Source organism: Homarus americanus, unplaced genomic scaffold (assembly GCF_018991925.1).
Source record: "Homarus americanus isolate GMGI-L3 unplaced genomic scaffold, GMGI_Hamer_2.0 scaffold6317, whole genome shotgun sequence".
In the NCBI taxonomy this organism is placed as follows: Eukaryota; Metazoa; Arthropoda; class Malacostraca; order Decapoda; family Nephropidae; genus Homarus; species Homarus americanus.
The window spans coordinates 6,515,030-6,538,889 of NW_024730668.1; the positions used below are offsets into that span (position 1 = coordinate 6,515,030).

Genomic DNA, 23,860 nt, shown 5'->3' on the forward strand with positions numbered 1-23,860 from the left:
GGTGGAGGACGGCGGTTCGTTTTCAACCGCCAGTAAGCCGTCACGCTTCCCACCCACAGGTAGGTCATTCCGCCTTCTCTGTGTTGTAAATCGCCATTTTTAAGTGATTTGACCTAATTAATAGTTTGATTGTGCAAGTGTTACAGTAACGTAGTTAATGTGCTTTGAGTGAAGTATTTTATGTCCTTAATGTCCCTTTGAAACGTTGAGGCTCGTTATCAACCGTCAGTAAGCCGCCACGCTTCCCACCCACAGGTCCCTATCGCAGCCTAGGCCGTGTCTGTAGCGTAGATGACACATCCACTAGTCTGGGGAGATGTCTGAGGTCCAGTTGTCTTGATTGTAATGACGGCTAACCTGTTAAACTAATGATCCATATTACGCTTACACGTCCACAAAACCTTCTGAGTCTCCCAGTGGGAATGTCCTCCGTTCTCCCTGTTTCTTTGATGACGCCATCGAGATGTCATATGTTTGTTGACCAATTGTAAACTCTTTCTGCTACCGAGAACCTGTAAACCTTTTTTTTTCACCTATGATTAGCAGAGACTGATAATCATAGTGAAATTGTGGTAGGGAGGTTAACTGAGGAATGAGTTGATATTCCAGGAAGGGAACCTTTTAAAATCTGCTCCTCAGGTTGTAGCAAGGCATTGCATGTTGGGACCTGTTGCCATCCAACCTTTCGTAATCAATTTAATTCTTGCTTTTGATAGCTCAGTCAGAGCAATGTTTGTGAAGATAATAGTAGGGAACGAAACTGAGTTCGTAGTCTCAGTTTCAAACGTCAGAGTGTTACAGTAATGTAATTCAGTGAAATGGTTGAGTAGGTGGAATCCGTGACTTTAGCGTGGGTGGAAGGCGGCGGGGATCTCAACCATCAGTGAGCCGCCACGCTTCCCTCCCACAGGTCCCTAACGCAGCCTAGGCCATGTCTGTAGCGTGGAGGACGCATCCACTAGTCTTGGGAGATGTCTGAGGTCCAGTGGAGTCGGGTGTCCCCTTGAACCCCGACCGTCAGAAGCTCCACTACCACCCATGGGCCCCATAGGGGGTAGTATTCCCCTAACGCTATGCCCACGTGGTGAACCCAGATCGTCAAGCCCCACAAACAACTGCCGGCCCCATCATTGGTGGATAAGTACAGTACATAACTCAGTAGAGCTATTGGTGTGGTGGTGTTAGTCCACCGGAATTATCGGAGTGTGTTGGAAGGTGTCACTTGGTGATGAGACTCCCATGGTGGCTGCTGGAGTATTGCCCCTGGGGTATTGAGTGTTGTACTGGCAGGTGCCACTGGTTTTAATGGTACTGAGGTGCTATAAGAGTTTATGTGTGTTTTGGTGTGTGTACACCCAGTAGTGGTGCAAGTAAATTGAGCCTGAGGGCATGGTACCAGGAGTTCCTATTTTTGGGTTCATACAGCATCTTTTCTGTAACCATTTTTGTGTTTCAATAAACATTGTATTTGAATGTTGGATCTATGATTCACCTATAGTATTCACTGTTGTTCTTTCCCTAATGCTCGATACTATAATTACATGTACCCATGGGCCTTCCTCTCGCGTCACGTTACCAGGTCAGAGTATTAACGTAAGTTGCTGTAAGAGTGCCAAGCCCTTAAAGGGTGGCCGCTTGTGTTGCCCACTCTTACAATGGAGCTTGTTCACCATAGTCGTCAAGACTAAATCCAAATTGTTGTCTCCCCTCATGGGTTCCGATACGATTTACGTAACGAATTAATCTTGAATGAAAACAAGTTAAGGGATTGTGCTCTGGATGCTGTCTGGATGACTCTATGAAGCTCAACTTTTGTTTAAATCCATGAATCTACGAATGACACTGGATTTATCTAAGTCAGAATTTTTATTTATTTATTTTTTTTTTTTTTTACATTTCGATCCCCAGTATAAAAGTTTTAGAATACCCCCCAGTTCAAGTTACCTTGTCATTTACAGCAAGTTTTAAAGTACCCCCTTCACTTTCAAATGGCCCCCTATTTCTCACAGCTAATTTGGCCATATAGATACAAAGATAGACCAAATTTTATTGAATATTTGTTTGTGTGGTTGTGCAAGTATTGAGTTTTGAAATATATTATTTATGGAGACCGGTAAGTTAGGTCTATTTAAAAGCAAAATTCGTCGTAAGAGAATCTACAATATTCATTTCAAGATCTTCATTAATGCGCCCAATATATCATGACAATCTAGTCTTAGAAAGGACGTCACAATTGCATGTAGGCCTACATCGGTATGCACACATAAGCATGTGCCCGAGGGTGCACAGGTGTTTTTTCTAACACACAAAACATTATTCCCTTTGAATACGCGTGGGGTAATTCGAAACTAAAAGGGTGTAGCTTGAACCTAAGTTTTTATTACCCCGGGGTATACTGAACCTCGTTAGAACTTACACCCGGTACTTTGAAACAAGGTTCAAATTACCCGGGGGGTCGTCTGAAATTGTTACACCAGGACCACGGAGCATAGTATCTACTGCCACTCTGAGTAATTTTATACATTTTAGATCATAATGGTCTTACCTCCTCGTCCAGATGAGCGGGATCGTCCTCAGCCCCGGGGAGAGCTTCAGTCACTTGCACCGCCAGCTCGCTGGTAAAGGTCGTCAGATTCTCCAACGTCTTTGCTACGAGCGAATCCTGTTGGTAAGGTGGGGAAGACTAAGCTTACAACGCCAGTATTATGACAACATACCGCTAAATTATAAATGTATAGGCCTGATTCTCATAGGTTTGCAAAGTAAATATTTTCCATAACTAATTATACACGAAATATATACAATTCTTACTTAGCTCATTAATTTAAGCTAGTTCACAGAAAATAACACCCAGAATTGCTAGAAAATTACACGGATACCTAGAAATATCTATATAAAAAAATTTATTTTTACCCCAAGAATAAACCAAATCAGGTGAAGGACTGTCACTTTTACTATTCAGGTTTTTGTCACTAGTTTTTCTTATCGTCAAAAAATACTTTCAATATGTAACCGATACTGGTGTTCGTTTGCCGCCATCTTTATAGACAACTCAATTAAGAGGCGAGGAAGTCGTCGTTCGAACGTTTCAAAGACATCAATAATGCAGAAACATGAAGACATTTTTCAAAAGAAGATAATGATTGATTGATAGATTTTCCTTACTTTAATAATAATAATAATAATAAGAAGAAGAAGAAGGCTGTTATACCAAGGCATAATTTAGTGTATTTTTTGTGAACTACGTGTTCTCATTATTTTCCGTTCCACGCAGCAGTTATTTTGGCAAGTTTGGGGAGAATTTCTTGTATATATTGATGTATTACCTATGTAAGAATTTTGTAGAATGTTTTCCATAATTTTTTTTTATGATTTACTTACGTATTGTAAGACTAGATCATTCAAGAGCTCTCCAGGAATATCTTCTTCCGACGGGTAGCAACGAGATGTAACAAGAATGCTCTTGGCGTCTGACGAGACGTATATATACAGTAAGTGGCAGCAAGCTTACACCGAACACAAGACCCTATTTTACAGGAAATATTACAGGTAAACAACAATATATCACACAGCTGGTGGCCAAGAAGCATCAATATTAACACAATCGGCCCGGAACCATTATACGCGAGAGAATAACACCACTCATATAACCGAAAAAAATGGGGACTATCCTGCTAGTTCACACAAGGACCTGGTGGGACCCTCCCAATCACTAAAGATGAGCAACATCCCTTTAGTTAGACAAGGACCTGAAGGACCCTCCAACAAACCCTAAAACAGCACATTCCCTTGGATCGCACTTTAAACCAGGTTAGGTTAGCTTAGCTTATCTAACCTCCCTTGCCCCTTGAGTACTGAGGGACGTCTGTCACTGGTTAAGCCACAAGCCAGCCTGCGCAAGGTGGAAAGCCCACCTGCTATTATTCTCCTTCTGTACTTCCCACTTCTTAACAATACCTTGCCCTAAATCTCCTTAGTCACCTCAGAGCCACGGCTCTCTTATCTCTGTGTTCTGACTGACTGACTGACTGCTGCCTAGGGGTAGTCAGTCGATCGTTTCTGCACAGAGTGTGAAATACAAGCCTAGTGACAGTTGAAGATATTTTTTGTTTAAGTATTGTGGAATAGTAGTGAGCGATATAAAGTGAAAAGAATATATAAGAACATAAGAACATAAGAAAATAAGGAGTCTGCAATAGGCCGGTTGGCCTGTGCATGGCAGCTCCTGTCGAGAGTTACTACCACTCTCTATCATCCATGAATCTATCTAGCCTCCTTTTGAAACTTTCCAGAGTTCCCGCACTTGCTACAAAGTTGCTAAGCTTGTTCCACTCGTCCACCACCCTATTTGTGAACCAGTTTCTTCCTATCTCCCTCCTAAACCTAAACTTATCCAACTTGAATCCGTTGCTCCGAGTCCTATCCTGCTCGGATATTATAAGAACTTTATCTATATCCCCTTTATTGATTCCTTTCACCCACTTAAATACTTCTATCATATCTCCCCGCACTCTTCGTCTTTCTAGGGAATGCAAGTTAAGTTTCTTTAACCTATCCTGATATGGAAGGTTTCTAAGTCCCGGAATCATTTTTGTCATTCTTCGCTGCACCGACTCTAGTGAATTTATATCCATTCTATAATAGGGGCACCAGAACTGAACCGCATAATCGAGGTGCGGCCTAACTAGCGCAAGATATAGTTGCAATAAGACCTCTGCACTCTTGTTACTTACACTTCTAGATATAAAACCCAATACTCTGTTTGCCTTATTTCGAACATTAACACACTGTTTTCTAGGCCGTAGGTCCGGGCTTACAAGTACCCCTAGGTCTCTTTCACAAGTCGACTTCTCTAGGTTGATGTTGTTTAGGCTGTATACATTATAAGTATTTGTTCTTCCAATATTAAGTACGCTGCACTTGCTGGTGTTGAATTTCATTTGCCATTTTTCAGACCACCCCTGCAGTTTATTTAGATCCTCCTGTAATGCATTTGCATCCTGCCCTGAATTAATTTGCCGCCCTATTTTGGTGTCATCCGCAAACTTGCTTATGGTCATCACACTACCAGTGTGATGACCATATAATCGAAGTGAGAAGTCTAGTGGTAAAGACATACCCTGTGAACAGTTTTGTGAAGATCTAGTGATTATTAAAGAAGACTACAGTTCACAGGTGTATTTCTGTGACCTGGTGGAAACCTACCTGCCTGTTGTTCTGTCTGTACATTGATACCGGGACAGCCAATGGTAATTCGATGACACTTGTGAGATATCTACTGCTTCTGTACATACGACCCTAGCCGCTGGTAACCAGTGGCGGAAGCTGTTAAGCGGCGAATGGGGAGCATTTCTGTGAGGGATAGTATACAGGAAAGTTTAGGATTTATCCCTTTTTGATTGATTTATGGACATGAGGTTAGAGGACCCTTAAAGGTCCTTAAGAAGTGCTGGCACATTTTCCTACGTTATTGCATCATACAATACGGTCAGAGTCCTTACAATATGGTCATAGTAATTACAATATGGCCAGAATCCCAATATGGTCAGAGTCCCAGACTTTCGATCAGCGGATTATGAGGGGTTAAAAAAGTACCTAGGTGAGGTCACCTGGGAACGGTTAGGTCACCTGGGAACGGTCAGGTCAGTCTCCGGTAGGATGGGTGAGGTCACCGGCGACACAACAATTGATCATTGATGCTAAATTCACTCGTATACTACGTAAAGCACAGGAACAAAATGCACCATTCAGAAAAATGAGGTCAAATAAGAAAGAGCCGAGGTGGATGACCAAACTTAAACATTACATAGGAATAAAGAAAAAAATTTATAAGAAATTAAAGGGAGGGGGGGGAGCATCTTAGAGATAGGTATAATGAACTAGAAAGGAATGTTAAAAGGCAAAGAGGGACTACGAAATCAGGTTAGCAAGAGAATCCAAGGCAAATCCCAAAGGATTTTTCCAGGTATATAGGACAAAGGTCAAGGACAAAGTGGGGCCTTTAAAGTCAGAGAGAGGGGAAGTGATCGATGGTAGTGCGGAAATAAGCAAAGCATTAAACAGCTACTTCTTATCAATTTTTTCAGAAGAAATTCACGAGGAAACGCCAGAGGTGGAACTAACATTTAGGGAAAATGAAGAAGAGAAACTAAAGAATATCACTATAAGAAAAGAGGATGTTCTTAAGAAAATAAATTAATTAAAGAAGACAAAATCCCCAGAGCCGGATGAAATTTCCCCTCGAGTTTTGAAAAGGTGTAAGGAACAGATTAGCTGACCCCTAGTATATTTATTAAAAAAATCATTAGACGCAGGAATTGTATCAGACTTGTGGAAGAAACTAAACTTGCATTCCCTAGAAAGACGAAGAGTGCTGGGAGATATGATAGAAGTATTTAAGTGGGCGAAATGAATCAATAATGGGGATATAGATAAAGTTCTTAGAACATCCGAGCAGGATAGTACTCGTGGCAACGGATATAAGTTGGGTTTTAGGAGGGAGATGGGATGAAACTGGTTCACAAATAGGGTGGTGGACGAGTGGAACAAGCTTAGCAACTTTGTAGTAAGTGCTGGGACGCTGGAAAGTTTAAAAGGAGGCGAGATAGATTCATGGACGATAGAGAGTGGTTGTAACTCTCGACAAGAGCTGCCATGCACGACAACCGGCCTGTGCATACTCATATTTTCTCATGTTCTTATGTTCTTGATATGGAGGATCTCTCTGTCCAGTCGGAAATGGTCACATTCATTAGAAGAGGCCAGGTGCGCCTCACTACAGCTGACCCTCATGGGTCTTACCACAGTTAACACATACTGCAGGAACAAACAGCTCTAACTTACGACAAATGCGGCTGACATGGACATACATCTGAAAAAGGAAGGAGATTAATTCAGGGCAGGATCCAAATGCACTACAGGAGGATTTAAATAAACTGCAGGAGTGGTCAGGAAAATGGCAAATGAAATTCAACACCAGCAAGTGCAGCGTACTTAATATTGGAAGATCAAATACTGTCAATGTATACTGCCTTAACAACATCAACCTAGAGAAGTCGACTTGTGAGAGACTTAGGGGTATATAGCCTGACCTACGTACAAAACAGTGCCCTTACTGCGAAATAAGGCAGCAGAGTATTAGGTTTTATATCTAGAAGTGTAAGAAATAAGAGTGCTGAGGTCTTACTGCAACTGTATCTTGCATTAGTCAGGCCGCACCTCGATTATGCGGTTCAGTTCTGGTGCCCTTATTATAAAATGGACAAGTGATCGTGGGCCCTTTGTGCCCGGTGGTGGGTCCGGTGGTACAGTTTACTGAGGCATGAAAGTTGTTATGCGCAACCGCCGTCCGGCTGACAGCGTACAGCGACATCGTTTTCCAGATGGTTGTGGTTGTTATAATCATGATCGTGGGTGATATAATCATAGTCGTGGTTGTTATAATCATGGTCGTGGTTGCCATAATCATAGTCGCAGTTGTTATAATCATGGTCGTAGTTGTGATCATGGTCGTGGTTATGATCATAGTCGTGGTTGCTATAATCATAGTCGCGGTTGTTATAATCATGGTCGTGGTTGTTATAATCATGGTCGTGGTTGTTATAATCATGGTCGTGGTTGTTATAATCATGGACGTGGTTGTTATAATCATGTTTGTGGGTGTTACAATCATGGTCGTCGTTGTTATAATCATGGTCGTGGTTGTTATACTCATGATCGTGGTTATAATCACGGTCGGTTATGTTAAACATGTTTGGGTGTTACAATCATGGTCGTCGTTGTTATAATCATGGTCGTGGTTGTTATACTCATGATCGTGGTTGTTATAATCACGGTCGTGGTTGTTATAAATCATATTCGTGGTTGTTATAATCATGGTCGTGGTTGTTATAATCATTGTCGTGGCTTTATAATCATTGGTCGTAGTTGTTATAATCATGGTCGTGGGTGATATAATCATAGTCGGTTATAATCATGGTCGTGGTGAAGGCTAATCATGGTCGTGGTTGTTATAATCATGGTCGTGGGTGATATAATCATAGTCGTGGTTGTTATAATCATTGTCGTGGTTGTTATAATCATGGTCGTAGTAGTTATAATCATGGTCCTGGTTGTTATAATCATGGTCGTGGTTGTTATAATAATGGTCGTGGATGTTATAATCATGGTCGTGGTTATGATCATAGTCGTGGTTGTTATAATCATGGTCGTGGGTGATATAATCATAGTCGTGGTTGTTATAATCATGGTCTGGTTGTTATAATCATGGTCGTGGTTATAATAATCATGGTCGTGGTTGTTATAATCATGGTCTTGGGTGATATAATCATAGTCGTGGTTGTTATAATCATGGTCCTGGTTGTTATAATCATGGTCCTGGTTGTTATAATCATGGGCGTGGTTGTTATAATCATGGTCGTGGTTGTTATAATCATGGTCGTGGTTATAATCATGTCGTGTGTTATAATCATGGCCGTGGTGTTATAATCTGGTGTTATAATCATTGTCGTGGTTGTTATAATCATTGTCGTGGTTGTTATAATCATGTTCGTTGTTGTTATAATAATAGTCGTGGTTGCTATAACCATTGTCGTGGTTGTTATAATCATGGTCGTGGTTGTTATAATCATGGTCGTGGTTGTTATTATAGTAAGCTTTGTCAGATCAAACTATGCCAGTAGAAAAACATACATCTATAGGGTTATAATTTGTAAAATGTAAGGATGCATTATCGCCTCAGGGACTATATTAGATACTGCACATGATGTTACTGTCTACTTTAAATGTGTCATCAGTTTTCTGAGCATGTAAGCTTTGGTCTTGGCGGGAGGTGTAGTGATGGTTTGTCAGACCACAGCTTACATCTCAGAAACTCCAGTCTGACCGGACATTAGGGAGGTCAAAGTGTAGGGTAACTCTGCGGTTGACCAAGGATTGTAAATCAACTAGCTCCCCCTCCCATGTCACACATGTAAGAGGGCACCAGCCGGCTCTCTCCCAATATACACAATGTCCTACACCGCAGAGGGGGGCCAGTCTTGACCCGACATTAGGGGGGTCAAGTGTAACTCTCACGGTGGACCGGGGGTTACAAATCAACTAGCTCCCCTCCCATGTGACATGTCACCACAACAGACATGTAAGAAGGCACCAGCCGACTCTCTTCCAATATACAATAACCTACTCTCTGAACAAAGGCCGGACCTGACCTCACATTAGCCAGGTCAAATGTAACCCTCGGAGCCCAACTCAAGGGGCCACAAATCAACCAGGGCCTCTCATGTCACACGGCCCCACCTGATGACTTTCCCAGATAGTTTCTGAAAAGTCCAGACCTGACCTCACATTGGCTAGGTCAAATGTAAGGAGACCCTTCGCCGCCCCCCCCCGACCAGCTGAACCTGACGGCTCGCCTCCCAATATATAGGACGTGCTAGTCCTCCCTCGGTTAATTCGCAGAGAGAGAGTTGTCTTGTAACAAGGTGGCCAGCTACTACACCACCAGGCCTGCTCGAGAGAAGTCAAGGGCCGGAGGCAAGTCGCCTCCGGTCTGGACCGAGACTTCCCTCCGGCGACCAGCTAAGCAGTCTCCCATAGAGACAACCCAGGACTACCTGCTAGGCCTCCCCTAGGTCACGTGAGTGTTTGTCAGAGCTTTCCATGGGATGAGTTACCTACGTGGGAAGTGTATTCATTTCAAGTTCGTGTCCGAGAATCAGAGTGTCTAGTAACGTAAAATGATGTCCTAGTAACGTAAATATAATGTCCTAGTAACTTCAATAGAAGGTGTTATTAATGTGTCCATGTCATGTTCGTGATTAATAAAGAGTTGTAACGAAGCAGTGTTTGAGAAGTCGCCTTTAAGAACGTAATAGATGTGTATTGACGTGTAAGACACGACCAGTGTACGATAAGAGTAAATAACTATCACGGCCACGCTACCAAAATCTTCCTCTCTTTATACTCTTATACTATCAATATTCTACCTTAAATCTTGTCTCATTACATTATAATCATTGTCGGTTGTTACAACTATTGTCGGTTATATAATCATGTTCGTGGTTGTTATAATCATGGTCGGGTTGTTATAATCATGGTCGTGTTTTTATAATCATGTTCGTGGTTGTTATAATCATGTTCGTGGTTGTTATAATCATGGCCGTGGTTGTTATAATCATGGTCGTTTGTTATAATCATAGTCGTGGTTGTTATAATCATTGTCGTGGTTGTTATAATCATAGTCGTGGTTGTTATAATCATTGTCGTGGTTGTTATAATCATTGTCGTGGTTGTTTTAATCATGTTCGTTGTTGTTATAATCAGAGTCATGGTTGCTATAACCATTGTCGTGGTTGTTATAATCATGGTCGTGGTTGTTATAATCATGGTCGTGGTTGTTATAATCATTGTCGGTTGTTACAATCATTGTCGTGGTTGTTATAATCATGTTCGTGGTTGTTATAACAGATCGTGGTTGTTATAATCATGGTCGGGCTGTTATAATCATAGTCGTGGTTGTTATAATCATTGTCGTAGTTGTTATGATCATGGTCGTAGTTGTTATGATCATGGTCGGTTTATGATCATAGTCGTTTGTTATAATCATGGTCGTGGTTGTTATAATCATGGTCGTTCTTTATAATCATGTTCGTGGTTGTTATAATCATGTTCGTGCTGATAATCATGGTCGTGGTTGTTATAATCATGGTCGTGGTTGTTATAATCATAGTCGTGTTTGCTATAATCATTGTCGTGGTTGTTATAATCATTGTCGTGGTTGTTATAATCATGTTCGTTGTTGTTATAATCATAGTCGTGGCTATAACCATTGTCGTGGTTGTTATAACTGGCGGTCGTGGTTGTTATAATCATAGTCGGTTATAATTATTGTCGGGTTGTTACAATCATTGTCGTGGTTGTTATAATCATAGTCGTGGTTGTTATAATCATTGTCGTGGTGGTTATAATCATGGTCGGGTTGTTATAATCATGGTCGTGGTTGTTATAATCATTGTCGTGGTTGTTACAATCATTGTCGTGGTTGTTATAATCATGTTCGTGGTTGTTATAATCATGATCGTGGTTGTTATAATCATGGTCGTGGCTGTTATAATCATAGTCGTGGTTGTTATAATCATTGTCGTAGTTGTTATAATCATTGTCGTGGTTGTTATAACTCATGTTCGTTGTTGTTATAATCATAGTCGTGGCTCATAACCATTGTCGTTGTTATAATCATGGTCGTGGTTGTTAAGAATCATTTATAATCATGGTCGGTTGTTATAATCATTGTCGGTTGTTATATAGTCGTGGTTGTTATAATCATTGTCGTAGTTGTTATGATCATGGTCGTAGTTGTTATGATCATGGTCGTGGTTTATGATCATAGTCGGTTGTTATAATCATGGTCGGTTGTTATAATCATGGTCGTGGTTGTTATAACTCGCGGTCGTGTTTTTATAATCATGTTCGTGGTTGTTATAATGTGGTTGTTACACGTGTCGCTTATAATCATAATGTGGTTGTTATAACTCGCTGTCGTGGTTGTTAAATCATTGTCCGGTTTTATAATCATGTTCGTTGTTGTTATAATCATAGTCGTGGCTGCTATAACCATTGTCGGTTGTTATAATCTATCGGTTGTTATAAATCTGAGTCGTGGTTGTTATAATTATTGTCGTGGTTGTTACAATCATTGTCGTGGTTGTTATAATCATAGTCGTGGTTGTTATAATCATTGTCGTAGTTGTTATGATCATGGTCGTAGTTGTTATGATCATGGTCGTGGTTTATGATCATAGTCGTGGTTGTTATAATCATGGTCGTGGTTGTTATAATCATGGTCGTGGTTGTTATAATCATGGTCGTGTTTTTTATAATCATGTTCGTGGTTGTTATAATCATGTTCGTGGTTGTTATAATCATGGTCGTGGTTGTTATAATCATAGTCGTGGTTGTTATAATCATTGTCGTGGTTGTTATAATCATTGTCGTGGTTGTTATAATCATGTTCGTTGTTGTTATAATCATAGTCGTGGTTGCTATAACCATTGTCGTGGTTGTTATAATCATGGTCAGGTTGTTATAATCATTGTCGTGGTTGTTATAATCATTGTCGTGGTTATAATCATGTTCGTTATAATCATAGTCGTGGTTGCATAACCATTGTCGTGGTTGTTATAATCATTGTCGGTTGTTATAATCATGTTCGTTGTTGTTATAATCATAGTCGGGTTGCTATAACCATTGTCGGTTGTTATAATCATGGTCGTGGTTGTTATAATCATAGTCGGTTGTTATAATTATTGTCGTGGTTAAGCAATCATTGTCGGGTTGTTATAATCATAGTCGTGGTTGTTATAACTATTCTGTAGTTGTTATGATCATGGTCGTAGTTGTTATGATCATGGTCGTGGCTTATGATCATAGTCGTGGTTGTTATAATCATGGTCGTGGTTGTTATAATCATGGTCGTGGTTGTTATAATCATGGTCGTGTTTTTTATAATCTCGTTCGTGGTTGTTATAATCATGTTCGTGGTTGTTATAATCATGGTCGTGTTGTTATAACTCATATCGCCGTAATCATTGTCGTGGTTGTTATAATCATTGTCGTGGTTGTTTATAATCATGTTCGTTGTTGTTATAATCGCGGTCGTGGTTGCTATAACCATTGTCGTGGTTGTTATAATCATGGTCGGTTGTTATAATCATTGTCGGTTGTTATAATCATTGTCGTGGTTGTTATAATCATGTTCGTTGTTGTTATAATCATAGTCGTGGTTGCTATAACCATTGTCGTGGTTGTTATAATCATGGTCGTGGTTGTTATAATCAGTCGGGTTGTTATAATCATGGTCGTGGTTGTTATAATCATAGTCGTGGTTGTTATAACTGTCTGTCGTGGTTGCTATAATCATGGTCGTGGGTTGTTATAACTGGCGGTCGGTTGTTATAATCTTCATAGTCGTACGTTATAATCATGGTCCTGGTTGTTATAATCATGGTGGTCGTTATAATCATGGTCCTGGTTGTTACAATCATGGTCTTGGTCGTTATAATCATGGTCGTGGTTATTATAATCGCGGTCGCGGCTGTTAAGTAATCATGGTCGTGGTTGCTGCAATCATGGTCGGTTAAGTATAACGCGGTCCCAGTTGTTGCTAACTGGGCGGATCCGGTTGCGGCGAACATATCCTGGTTATTATAATCAGCACGGGTTATAATCATAGTCGTGGTTGTTATAATCATGGTCGTGGTTGTTATAATCATGGTCGTTGTTGTTATATTCATGGTCGTGGTTTTTATAATCATGGTCGTTGTTGTTATATTCATGGTCGTGGTTGTTATGATCATAGTCGTGGTTGTTATGATCATAGTCGTGGTTGTTATAATATTGGTCGTGGCTGTTATAATCATGGTCATGGTTGTTATAATCATGGTCGTGGTTGTTATAATCATGGTCTTGGTTGTTATATTCATGGTCGTGATTGTTATAATCATGGTCGTGATTGCTATAATCATAGTCGTGGTTGTTATAATCATAGTCGTGCTTGTTATAATCATGGTCCTGGTTGTTATAATCATTGTCGTGGTTGATATAATCATGGTCGTGGTTGTTATAATCATGGTCGTGGTTGGTATAATCATGGTCGTGGTTGATATAATCATTGTCGTGGTTGTTATAATCATGGTCGTGGTTGTTATAATCATGGTTGTGGCTGTCATAATCATGGTCATGGTTGTTATAATCATGGTCCTGGTTGTTATAATCATGGTCGTGATTGTTGTAATCATGGTCTTGATTGCTAAAATCATAGTCATGGTTGTTATAATCATGGTCATGGTTGTTATAATCATGGTCGTGGTTGTTAAAATCATAGTCGTGGTTGTTATAATCATGGTCGTGGTTGTTATAATCATAGTCGTAGTTGTTATAATCATGGTCGTGGTTGTTATAATTATAGTCGTAGTTGTTATAATCATGGTCATGGTCGTGGTTGATATAATCATGGTCGTGGTTGTTATAATCATGGTCGTGGTTGTTATAATACTAGTCGTGGTTGTTATTATCATGGTCATGGTTGTTATAATCATGGTCCTCGTTGTTATAATCATGGTCGTGGTTGTTATAATCATGGTCGTGGTTGATATAATCATGGTTGTGGTTGTTATAATCATGGTCCTGGCTGTTATAATCATGGTCATGTTTGTTATAATCATGGTCCTGGTTGTTATAATCATGGTCCTGGTTGTTATAATCATGGTCGTGATTGCTATAATCATAGTCGTGGTTGTTATAATCATGTTATAATCATGGTCCTGTTGTTATAATCATGGTCCTGGTTGTTATAATCATGGTCGTGATTGCTATAATCATAGTCGTGGATTTATTTATAATCATGGTCGTGGCTGTTATAATCGTGGTCATGGTTGTTATAATCATGGTCCTGGTTGTTATAATCATGGTCGTGGCTGTTATAATCATGGTCGTGTTTGTTATAATCATGGTCCTGGTTGTTATATTCATGGTCGTGATTTTTATAATTATAGTCGTGATTGCTATAATCATAGTCGTGGTTGTTATAATCATGGTCATGGTTGTTATAATCATGGTTGTGGCTGTCATAATCATGGTCATGGTTGTTATAATCATGGTCCTGGTTGTTATAATCATGGTCCTAGTTGTTATATTCATGGTCCTGGTTGGTTATAATCATGGTCCTGGTTATTATAATCATGGTCGGTTATAATCATGGTCGTGGTTGTTATAATCATGGTCCGGTTGTTACAATCATGGTCCTGGTTGTTATAATCATGGTCGTCGTGGTTGTTACAATCATGGTCCTGGTTGTTATAATCATTGTCGTGGTTGTTATAATCATGGTCGAGGTTGTTATAATCATGGTCTTGGTTGTTATAATCATGGTCGTGGTTGTTATAATCATGGTCGTGGTTGTTATACTCATGGTCCTGGTTGTTATAATCATGGTCCTGGTTGTTATAATCATGGTCCTGGTTGTTATAATCATGGTCGTGATTTTTACAATAAGGGTCGTACCTGAGACTAACACAGGTAGAATAAACCTCACACCTTATCTTTAATCTCAATAAACCCAGATTAACCTCACCTAATCAACAGGATTAGAGACTCTTAGGATTGTACCACCAATACTAATACATTTCAAACTGGATTAATAACAAAACATTTAATCTCATTTCCAATAGCTAATGTCTTAAGGATATCTTATCAAATTGTGAGTCTTACATGTCTATATAATTATGTTTTGTTCTTACAAATATTTACAGTTCGTTGTGTATTGTATTGTATGTTATGGTATTGTATGGTATTGTATGGTATTGTATTGTATTGTATTGTATCCGGCTGACAGCGTACAGCGAATGAGATGCGGCAAGTCCGTAGACTTGCATGGTTAATTAGGGTGCGTTTTCCATCGTAAATAAAATGGTTTATTAATGCCTTCCTAAAAAAACCATCGACATGGGACCAGTTTGTTCCACTCTGCGTTTTTTTGTGATTTTTCCACCAAGTTTGATGAAAAACGATTGTGCCGTTTCAACTGCGCAGACAGACAAAGAGACAGACAGACATACATTCGAATAGCACTATAGTATATTAGATGAAATACAGGTTAGAATAATTAGTTAAAGAAATATTCGCCATAAGGAGAGGTTAAAATCATAAAAAAAAATTATTATGAATCACCGATGATCATTCTGAGATAAATTATATTATGAAGAGAAGTTACCTTGATTCTGGTTAGATTAGTCGCCATCTGTTTAAGTCATCACCTGTGTTAAGTCATCATAGTCATCATTTACGTTAGTCAGTTTTAGGCCCATCTCACGTGACTGACCGGCCATCGATGTTCTTTCCGCTCGTGGGTGTTAGTTTTCAATGCGTCTTATTATTTACACTGGTGGATGTAAGACCTCATTCTCACTGACGCAGCTACGGTCAATTTTGTGTTATTCTTGTTTATAAATGCCTTCTAATCTGTCTGGTTGTTATAATCATGGTCGTGAATGTTATAATCATGGTCCTGGTTGTTATAATCATGGTCGTGGTTGTTATAATCATGGTCATGGTTGTTATAATCATGGTCCTAGTTGTTATATTCATGGTCGTGGTTATTATAATCATGGTCCTGGTTGTTATAATCATAGTCCTGGTTGTTATAATCATGGTCGTGATGCTTACAGTATCTAATATACTATAAGAAGGAATAGAATAAAGGTTAGAATAATTTGTTAAAGAAATATTCGCCATAAGGAGAGGTTAAAATCATAAAAAAAAAATTATGAATCACAGTTGATCATTCCGAGATAAATTATATTATGAAGAGAAGTGACGTTGATTCTGGTTAGATTAGTCACCATCTGCTTAAGTAATCACCTGTGTTAAGTCATCATAGTCATCATGTGAACCAGTCAATCAGCTGTCTGTCTGTCCTGTTAGTTGCCATATTTTCTGTTTGTGCATGTATGAATCTGTCTATATTTGTCAACCTCCTGTCTGTTTCACGGTCTATATTCACCCTGTGTCTATTTTAGTCATCTTCTCCATACTTTCCTGTTATTATCTTTTTATCTCTTCTCCTTTTCCACCCACAGGAATAAGTATACACTGTAGATGTAAGGTCCTATGGTAATGTTGAAACTGCGCACCCAGGCGCATGATGAAACTCAGCTCCCCTCCCCCCCCCACCTGTTATCTCTAAGTATTTTCTGTTTCCCCCTTCTTTATTCTTCTATTTACTCATCTTCCTTCCTTTACTAATCCAAACAACATTAAAAAAAAGTAGGCTACGAAAAAAAGTGGGGGAGGAGGAGGGACCCGTACGATAACTGCAATCGTGGGCTGACAGCGTCCAGCGAATGAGGGGGCGCCAAGTCCGTAGACTTGCATCGATTTCCAGCGTAAATAAAATGATTATGTAATGGCTTCCTAAAGAAACCATTGATATGGGACCAGGTTTATTGGACTCTACGATTTTTTTTCGATTTTTCCACCAAATTTGATGAAAAACGATTATGCCGTTTCGGTTGCGCGCGCACACACACACACACACACCTAGCGCTATATAGTATATTAGATATCAATTCACTGGAGTCGGTGCAGCGAAGAATGACGAAAATGATTCCGGGACTTAGAAACCTTCCATATCAAGATAGGTTAAAGAAACTAAACTTGCATTCCCTAGAAAGATGAAGATTGCGGGGAGCTATGATAGAAGTATTTAAATGGGTGAAAGGAATCAATAAAGGCGATATAGATAAAGTTCTTATAATATCCGAGCAGGATAGGACTCGTAGCAACGGATTTAAGTTGGATAAGTTTAGGTTTAGGAGGGAGATAGGAAGGAACTGGTTCACAAATAGGGTGGTGGACGAGTGGAACAAGCTTAGCAACTTTGTAGTAAGTGCTGGAACGCTGGAAAGTTTTAAAAGGAGGCTAGATACATTCATGGATGATAGAGAGTGGTAGTAACTCTCGACAGGAGCTGCCATGCACAGTAGGGTGTGTCATAGGAGGGAAGATCAGCTAAAACTAATGGCCCATCACTTTTTTGGTAGATTTTAGTGTATATAAACAGAAAATAATTTCAGTTTCAATATTTTGCAACCTTTTGCTAGGTAAATTTTAGCGTGAAATTTATCGAAAATCTAACGTACAGCTGCATTAGTGCATTACAATTAAATAGTGAACATTGCTTTCTGACTTCATTCTTTAACAACCCAACTAACAATATTTTTTCTGTTTCAGATTCTGATGCATTTATAAGTTGATAATATTTGCGATGGCTGCTTGTGTCAGGACGAGGAACCAAAAATCCAGCCATCTCAGTCACTATCTTGGGTCTGGGAGAGAGCTCCTGAAGTCGGAGTTGCCTACATTGAGAGATGCTTTGAGATACGGTGTTTTAATCAGGCAAATCAGTGAAAAGAACCAAAGAACTTACACAAACAAAGACATTGCCAGTGATATGACCAAAGCTGTCTTGGCACAGTACGCTCTGGCTAACGCTCAGTTCAAGCCTCCAGTCATAACAAGTCAGAAGAAGGTTAGTGAGAGACTGCTAGCCAGTTGGGAAAAGGCAAGAGATATCTCTCTTGGGAGAGGAAAACTTGCAGTTAAGGACAGCTTTGCCAAGCAACTGGACCAGTTATTTGACATAATTACTTGCAAGTGCCCAATTGTTCTCTGTCCTGAGTTTGGATGCGATCGTGACTGTAAATCCGAGGCCCACATCTCCTGTATTTGCAAGCGTGAACTGAAGATTCCTGTGATCGAACTGGCATTTGTCAAAGCACAGAGAGAGAAGACTGGCAGTAAAGGGGCTCTCATGATTTCTAGCCAAGATATTCCGGAGTCCAAGAGACAGGAGGCTGCCACAGAGAGACAGAAGAGGAGAAGAGTTGCCGAGGAAAAGAGACTTGAGAAGGCCCAGGGTGAGGTAAAAAAGGCCGATGATTGGAGTCAAGCTGATTCAGAGTTTAATGACTTCCCCATGGCTGATCCGAGTGCTGACCAGGAGAATGGTGACTTTGTCCCTAACCCAGAAAATAATGATCCCAAACCTTCCAGGCATAAGATTCGAAATAGGAAAGATATCCCGAGCATAGCTCTGGCCAGCATGCGACACCACACTGGTCTCAGAGAAACTGCAGAGATAGCAACAGCTGCCTGGGTTGACGGTGGTTTGATAACACCTGATGATGTTCACCTGGTGATAGATCATAACAAAGTAAGGAGAGCTCAGGAGAAACTTGTCAGTAACCTAGAAGAGGAGTTTGATAAGGGGATAAGAGAAAATGGAATCAATTGTTTGTTCTTTGATGGGAGAAGGGATGACACTAAAGTGTTCATGAAAGTTGGAGATTCTGACAAGTTGTTCCCTGCCATGGTGAAGGAGGAACACTACTCCTGCTGCAGTGAACCAGGAGGGAAGTATTTGTGGCATTTCACTCCAGAGGAAACCAAGATGACATCAGGAAACCAGCTGAGATAGTGGCAGATTACATTGTGAACTGGCTCAGAGAGAGGAACGTAGGCCAGACCCTGCAGGCCATTGGAGGGGACAGCACCAACACGAACACAGGGTGGCAAGGGGGAGTCATACAGTGGATAGAGCGGAAGATTGGGAGGAAGCTGGTCTGGATTGTTTGTGACCTCCACACCAACGAGTTGCCACTCAGACATCTGATCCAGGAGCTGGATGGCAAGACTCTTTCAAACAACAGATGGTCTGGTCCTCTTGGCAAGATGCTGGACTCTGCCACTGAGTTAGAAATAAATCCGAGCTTTGAAAAAATCACAGTTGGCCCTCCACTCGTTGAGCTTGCACATACTGTCATTGACGACCTGAGTACTGACCAGTACTATGGTTTACATGATTTGCAGTGCCATCAAAACTGGGGTCATGCCTGATAGACTTGCTTACCTGCAGATAGGTCCAGTCTCACATTCTAGGTGGCTCCAGCTCACAGGTTCTGCAGAATTTGGGTCGCTCATCATAAACTGAAAGGGAACCAGCTTCACAACCTGAGACTTATTGTCCAATTCATCGTGAGTGTCTACTTGCCAAATTGGTTCAACACCAAGGTCAAGTCATCGTTCTCCGAAGGTCCGAGGCATGTTCTCTTCCAGCTTGAGCTCCTGAGGAGTCAGCCAAGGAAGGTTGTTCAGATTGTGGAGCAGAGTGTGAGGAGATCTTCCTGGTATGCACATCCCGAGGCAGTTCTGCAGACAATGCTCTGCAGTAAGGATGAGGAGAGAAGAGTGGCAGTCAAAAAGATCTTAGATATGAGACTTATGAGAGGATCTGGGCATGACGAATCAGTTGGTGACGATTCCTTCAGGGTCAGGAAGACTCCTGAAGTCAATCTAGGTGCCAAGACCCTCACTGATCTCATAGATCTGGATAACATCGAGGCTGGCAGTGATCCCCCTCTTACCTGCAGCCTCACCAATGTTCAAGTCAGAGCTTTCCTGGAGTATAGAGCGTTGTGTACAGCAAGTGAGCGAGGGCAGCAGTCACGTGTACAGCCAGGAGAGGAGGGAAGGCTACATCCGAGCTCAGGTGGTCAGCAGGGAGGTGATGAGTAGAAACAGAAGCAAGAAAGACATGTTCTCTATGGTGTGCAGCAACACCGGGTCGTAGTAGTAAAACCGGTTTTTGTATTTGATGATTTTGTTTTCTAAAGGAATATTAAATTTAATAAATGTGTCAAGAGCATTCGTTTCACTATTCTGGATCATTTTCATCCTAATAAATTAACCTGATACATTTATTTTACTTTAAATAAGCTATTTAGTGGTGTTGGTAAAAGGGTGGGAATACTGAATTTTCATAAGATTTCAAGTTAAAATTTACCTAGCAAAAAATGAAAACTTTTCAAATCTGAAGATATCACATGATTCTGCACATAGAACTACATCATTAATACCATGGGCCGATTTTTCAAACTCAAAAAAAAAAATTCTCCTCCGTATGACACACCCTAAATTGCACAGGCCAACCGGCCTATTGCAGACTCCTTATTTTCTTATGTTCTTATGTTCTTCTTATGTCTATCGTTTGGTACGTATGGTTACACCTTAAGGGAAATCCAGGCATCCTTGATAGAGGTTGAAATTTCCAAGTAGTCAAATGTCAATAACAGAGTCGGTGTAAGAGGAATAACGCAATTTTCTTTCTTGCTGAACTTGTCTTTTCTCACCACCTTTTGGACTCGGAGCTCCTCTAGAAGCTTCTCCTCTGAGTATTGGAGCAGCTCTTTCGAGAATACCATCCATTGACACTGGTTAAAGGTGGAATGCGGAGTAAAGGAGACTGGGCACCAGATACAGTTGGGAACTTTTAAAACTGTTACAATCATCTTTGTCAATCATTGAGGTGTCTGTCGCCATAGGACTTTTGGGGTTATAGGGATGTTGATGATGATGAAGAGTATGGTGAGCTGGAAGATGGCTGCAGGTGAGTTGATGTATGTGGTGAGGCAGGAGCGCAGGCTGCAAACACACATCTTGGCTTTCCCATTTCCTGATCCAGTAGTGCAAGTAGTTGCTGTGACTGGGAGAGGGAGAGTTGTAATGGACTGCCAATAGCTCAGTTTGTTGGGATTCGCCTTAGTCGTTGGGTTCCCATGATGGTCACCTCTTCCACCTATACCACCGTTGGGGTTTTACTGGAGCTCTGTAAGCATGTCTGCCTGATGTGAGGCTCCACTGCAGATTTTTTGCTTGGGGTTTACTCCTGTAGCCTTATACTTACCAAGGTTAATCCGCAAGGAAGCAGGACAATGGTTGGTAGCCGCCAGGACGTGTCCACATGCCAGTGGGCCTATGTTGCTGCTCCGAGATCCCCTACTGGTCTAGCCTGGGCCTGCGAGGCACCCAGTTACTGTGTGTTGCCACGAGGAGGCACAGCAGGAGTCTTGATGGTGAAAAGGCTGTGTACTGGCAGGGGAAGACTTATGCAAGCTGCTTCTCTGCACACACACACACACACACACACACACACACACACACACACACAGTTGGCTTGACAATACACCTATTCGGTTTGCATTCTCAAAGTTTAGTATCAGATCGTAACACCTTTTTGGGAATGCATAATGACAAAAAAAGACATACCCTTAGAAAGAGTGAGGGAACTGCTGACTGTTTCATTACACAATGCTTGTTTGCCTCTTATTCGTTTATCACAGCAGCCCATATCCTCGACACTAAGGGTTATGAATGCGACCCATTGACAAAGATGGTGGCTGCATGCAGCATTAGCTTTAATTTACAGTAGTGATTGAAGCTGTTAACTATGTTTATAAATATAAACATACAATTGAAATAAAGTCTCAATCAAGATAGAATTTTTCCTTCAATGTCCAATAATCAAATAATGAAATTTCTGTAGACAATAAATCACGAAAATATTTTTGTACAGTAGATGATACAAGACATGTGGAGTGAAATTGCATTTCACACAATGCTTATACTGTATAGGTACTGAAACGATCGAAATATTTATTGCAAAAAGAGATTCCAAGGAATATGTATGTGTATATATATATATATATATATATATATATATATATATATATATATAGATAGATAGATAGATAGATAGATAGATAGATAGATAGATAGATAGATAGATATATATATATATATATATATATATATATATATATATATATATATATATATATATATATATATATATATATATATATATATATATATATATATATATATATATATATATATATACAGTATATACTTCATTTTTAGTCCGTATAACACGCGGACTTTGAACATATAATAATCAACGACCTCACCAGCCAGGACTCGAACACTGGACCTACTGTGTGGGACCAGGGAATGCTACCGACCATGCCACAAAGACACTGTCATCGTGGGATAGTCGGTAGCATTCCCTGGTCCCACACAGTAGGTCAAGGGTTCGAGTCCTAGCTGGTGAGGTCGTTGAATATATATATATATATATATATATATATATATATATATATATATATATATATATATATATATATATATATATATATATATATATATATATATATATATATATATATATATATATATATATATAAATATTCTAAGGAAAGAAGAACACGAAGTTCAGCGCTTTCTGTAATTACATCTTCAGGGGTGAGTACAGACTAGTTTGTACTCACCTGAAATCACGCGCACCTACATTTACTTATATATATATATATATATATATATATATATATATATATATATATATATATATATATATATATATATATATATATATATATATATATATATATATATATATATATATATATATATATATATATATATATCAGGCACAGTGCAAGCATAGTATTGAAAAATGATTCGATATGCAATATATCAGGACGATCATTAGTATACATAAGAACATAAGAACATAAGAATGGAGGGAAACTGCAGTGGATTATTGGCCCATACTGGGCAGTCCTGTTCACACTCCAACCCCTATTGTCTATATGAGCATCCAACCACGTTTGAAGCAATTCAGCTGATTCAAGTTAATGATGATATTTGGCAATTTTTTCCATTCATCCACTACTCTGTTTCCAAACCAGTGTTTACTTATTTCACGCCTAAATCTAAATTTGTCTAATTTAAAACCATTGTTACGAGTTCGGTCGCTCCTGGTTGACACTGGAGTACCTTAATGTCCCCTTTGTTTAGCTCCCCTGCTCTCTTCCACTTATATTAATTTCATCAGGTCGCCCTCGCCTACGCCCCTCTTCAAGGAGTGCAATTAAGATGCTTTAACCTGTCTCTATACTCAAGGTTCCTAATGCCCGGGATTAGTCTTGTCATTCTCCTCTGAATTCTTTCCATGATTCTATATCCATTCTGTAATACGGTGACCAGAACTGAACTGTGTAATCCAGGTGGTCTCTGCCAAGAGCAAGAGATACAGTTTTAGGATGACTCGCTAGTCTTGTAACTAATACCTTTTGTATGAACCCAAGTACTTTATTAGCCTTGTTACGCAGCAAACCACATTGTTTACTTTGGCTTATGCCTTTACTTATCATTACTCCTAAATCTCGCGAGTCGGATTTCTCTATGGCATCGTTGTTCATCTGGTATCTGGTTTCCTGTTTACATCTCCTATACCAGTACTTTTGCGATGGTCGACGTTTTCATCTGCCATTTTTTCAGACCATTCAAAAATTTATTTAGATCTTCCTAGTTTTGCCGAGTCCTCGCCAGATTTGATAGCCATCCTATTTTAGTGTCATCAGCAAATTTTACTTGTGTTGCTGTCTATGCCGATATCTATGTCGTT

The 23,860-nt window shown here is 39.9% G+C and overlaps 1 protein-coding gene across 3 annotated transcripts in view; it reads right to left on the minus strand.

Moving 5' to 3' along the window:
- LOC121867220 (protein unc-13 homolog 4B-like) overlaps positions 1 to 23,860 on the minus strand; it is a 205,390-nt gene that overhangs the window by 147,599 nt on the left and 33,931 nt on the right. For 2 of the 3 annotated variants that reach the window (XM_042367064.1, XM_042367066.1), the window contains exons 2-3: positions 6,844 to 6,871; positions 2,546 to 2,662 (exon numbers count right to left, since the gene is read on the minus strand). In XM_042367064.1, the coding sequence (XP_042222998.1) occupies positions 2,546 to 2,662; positions 6,844 to 6,867 (141 nt within the window). In that variant the 5' untranslated portion in view covers positions 6,868 to 6,871. The remainder of the gene's footprint in view (positions 1 to 2,545; positions 2,663 to 6,843; positions 6,872 to 23,860) is intronic. The other variant, XM_042367065.1, reaches the window with a different exon arrangement.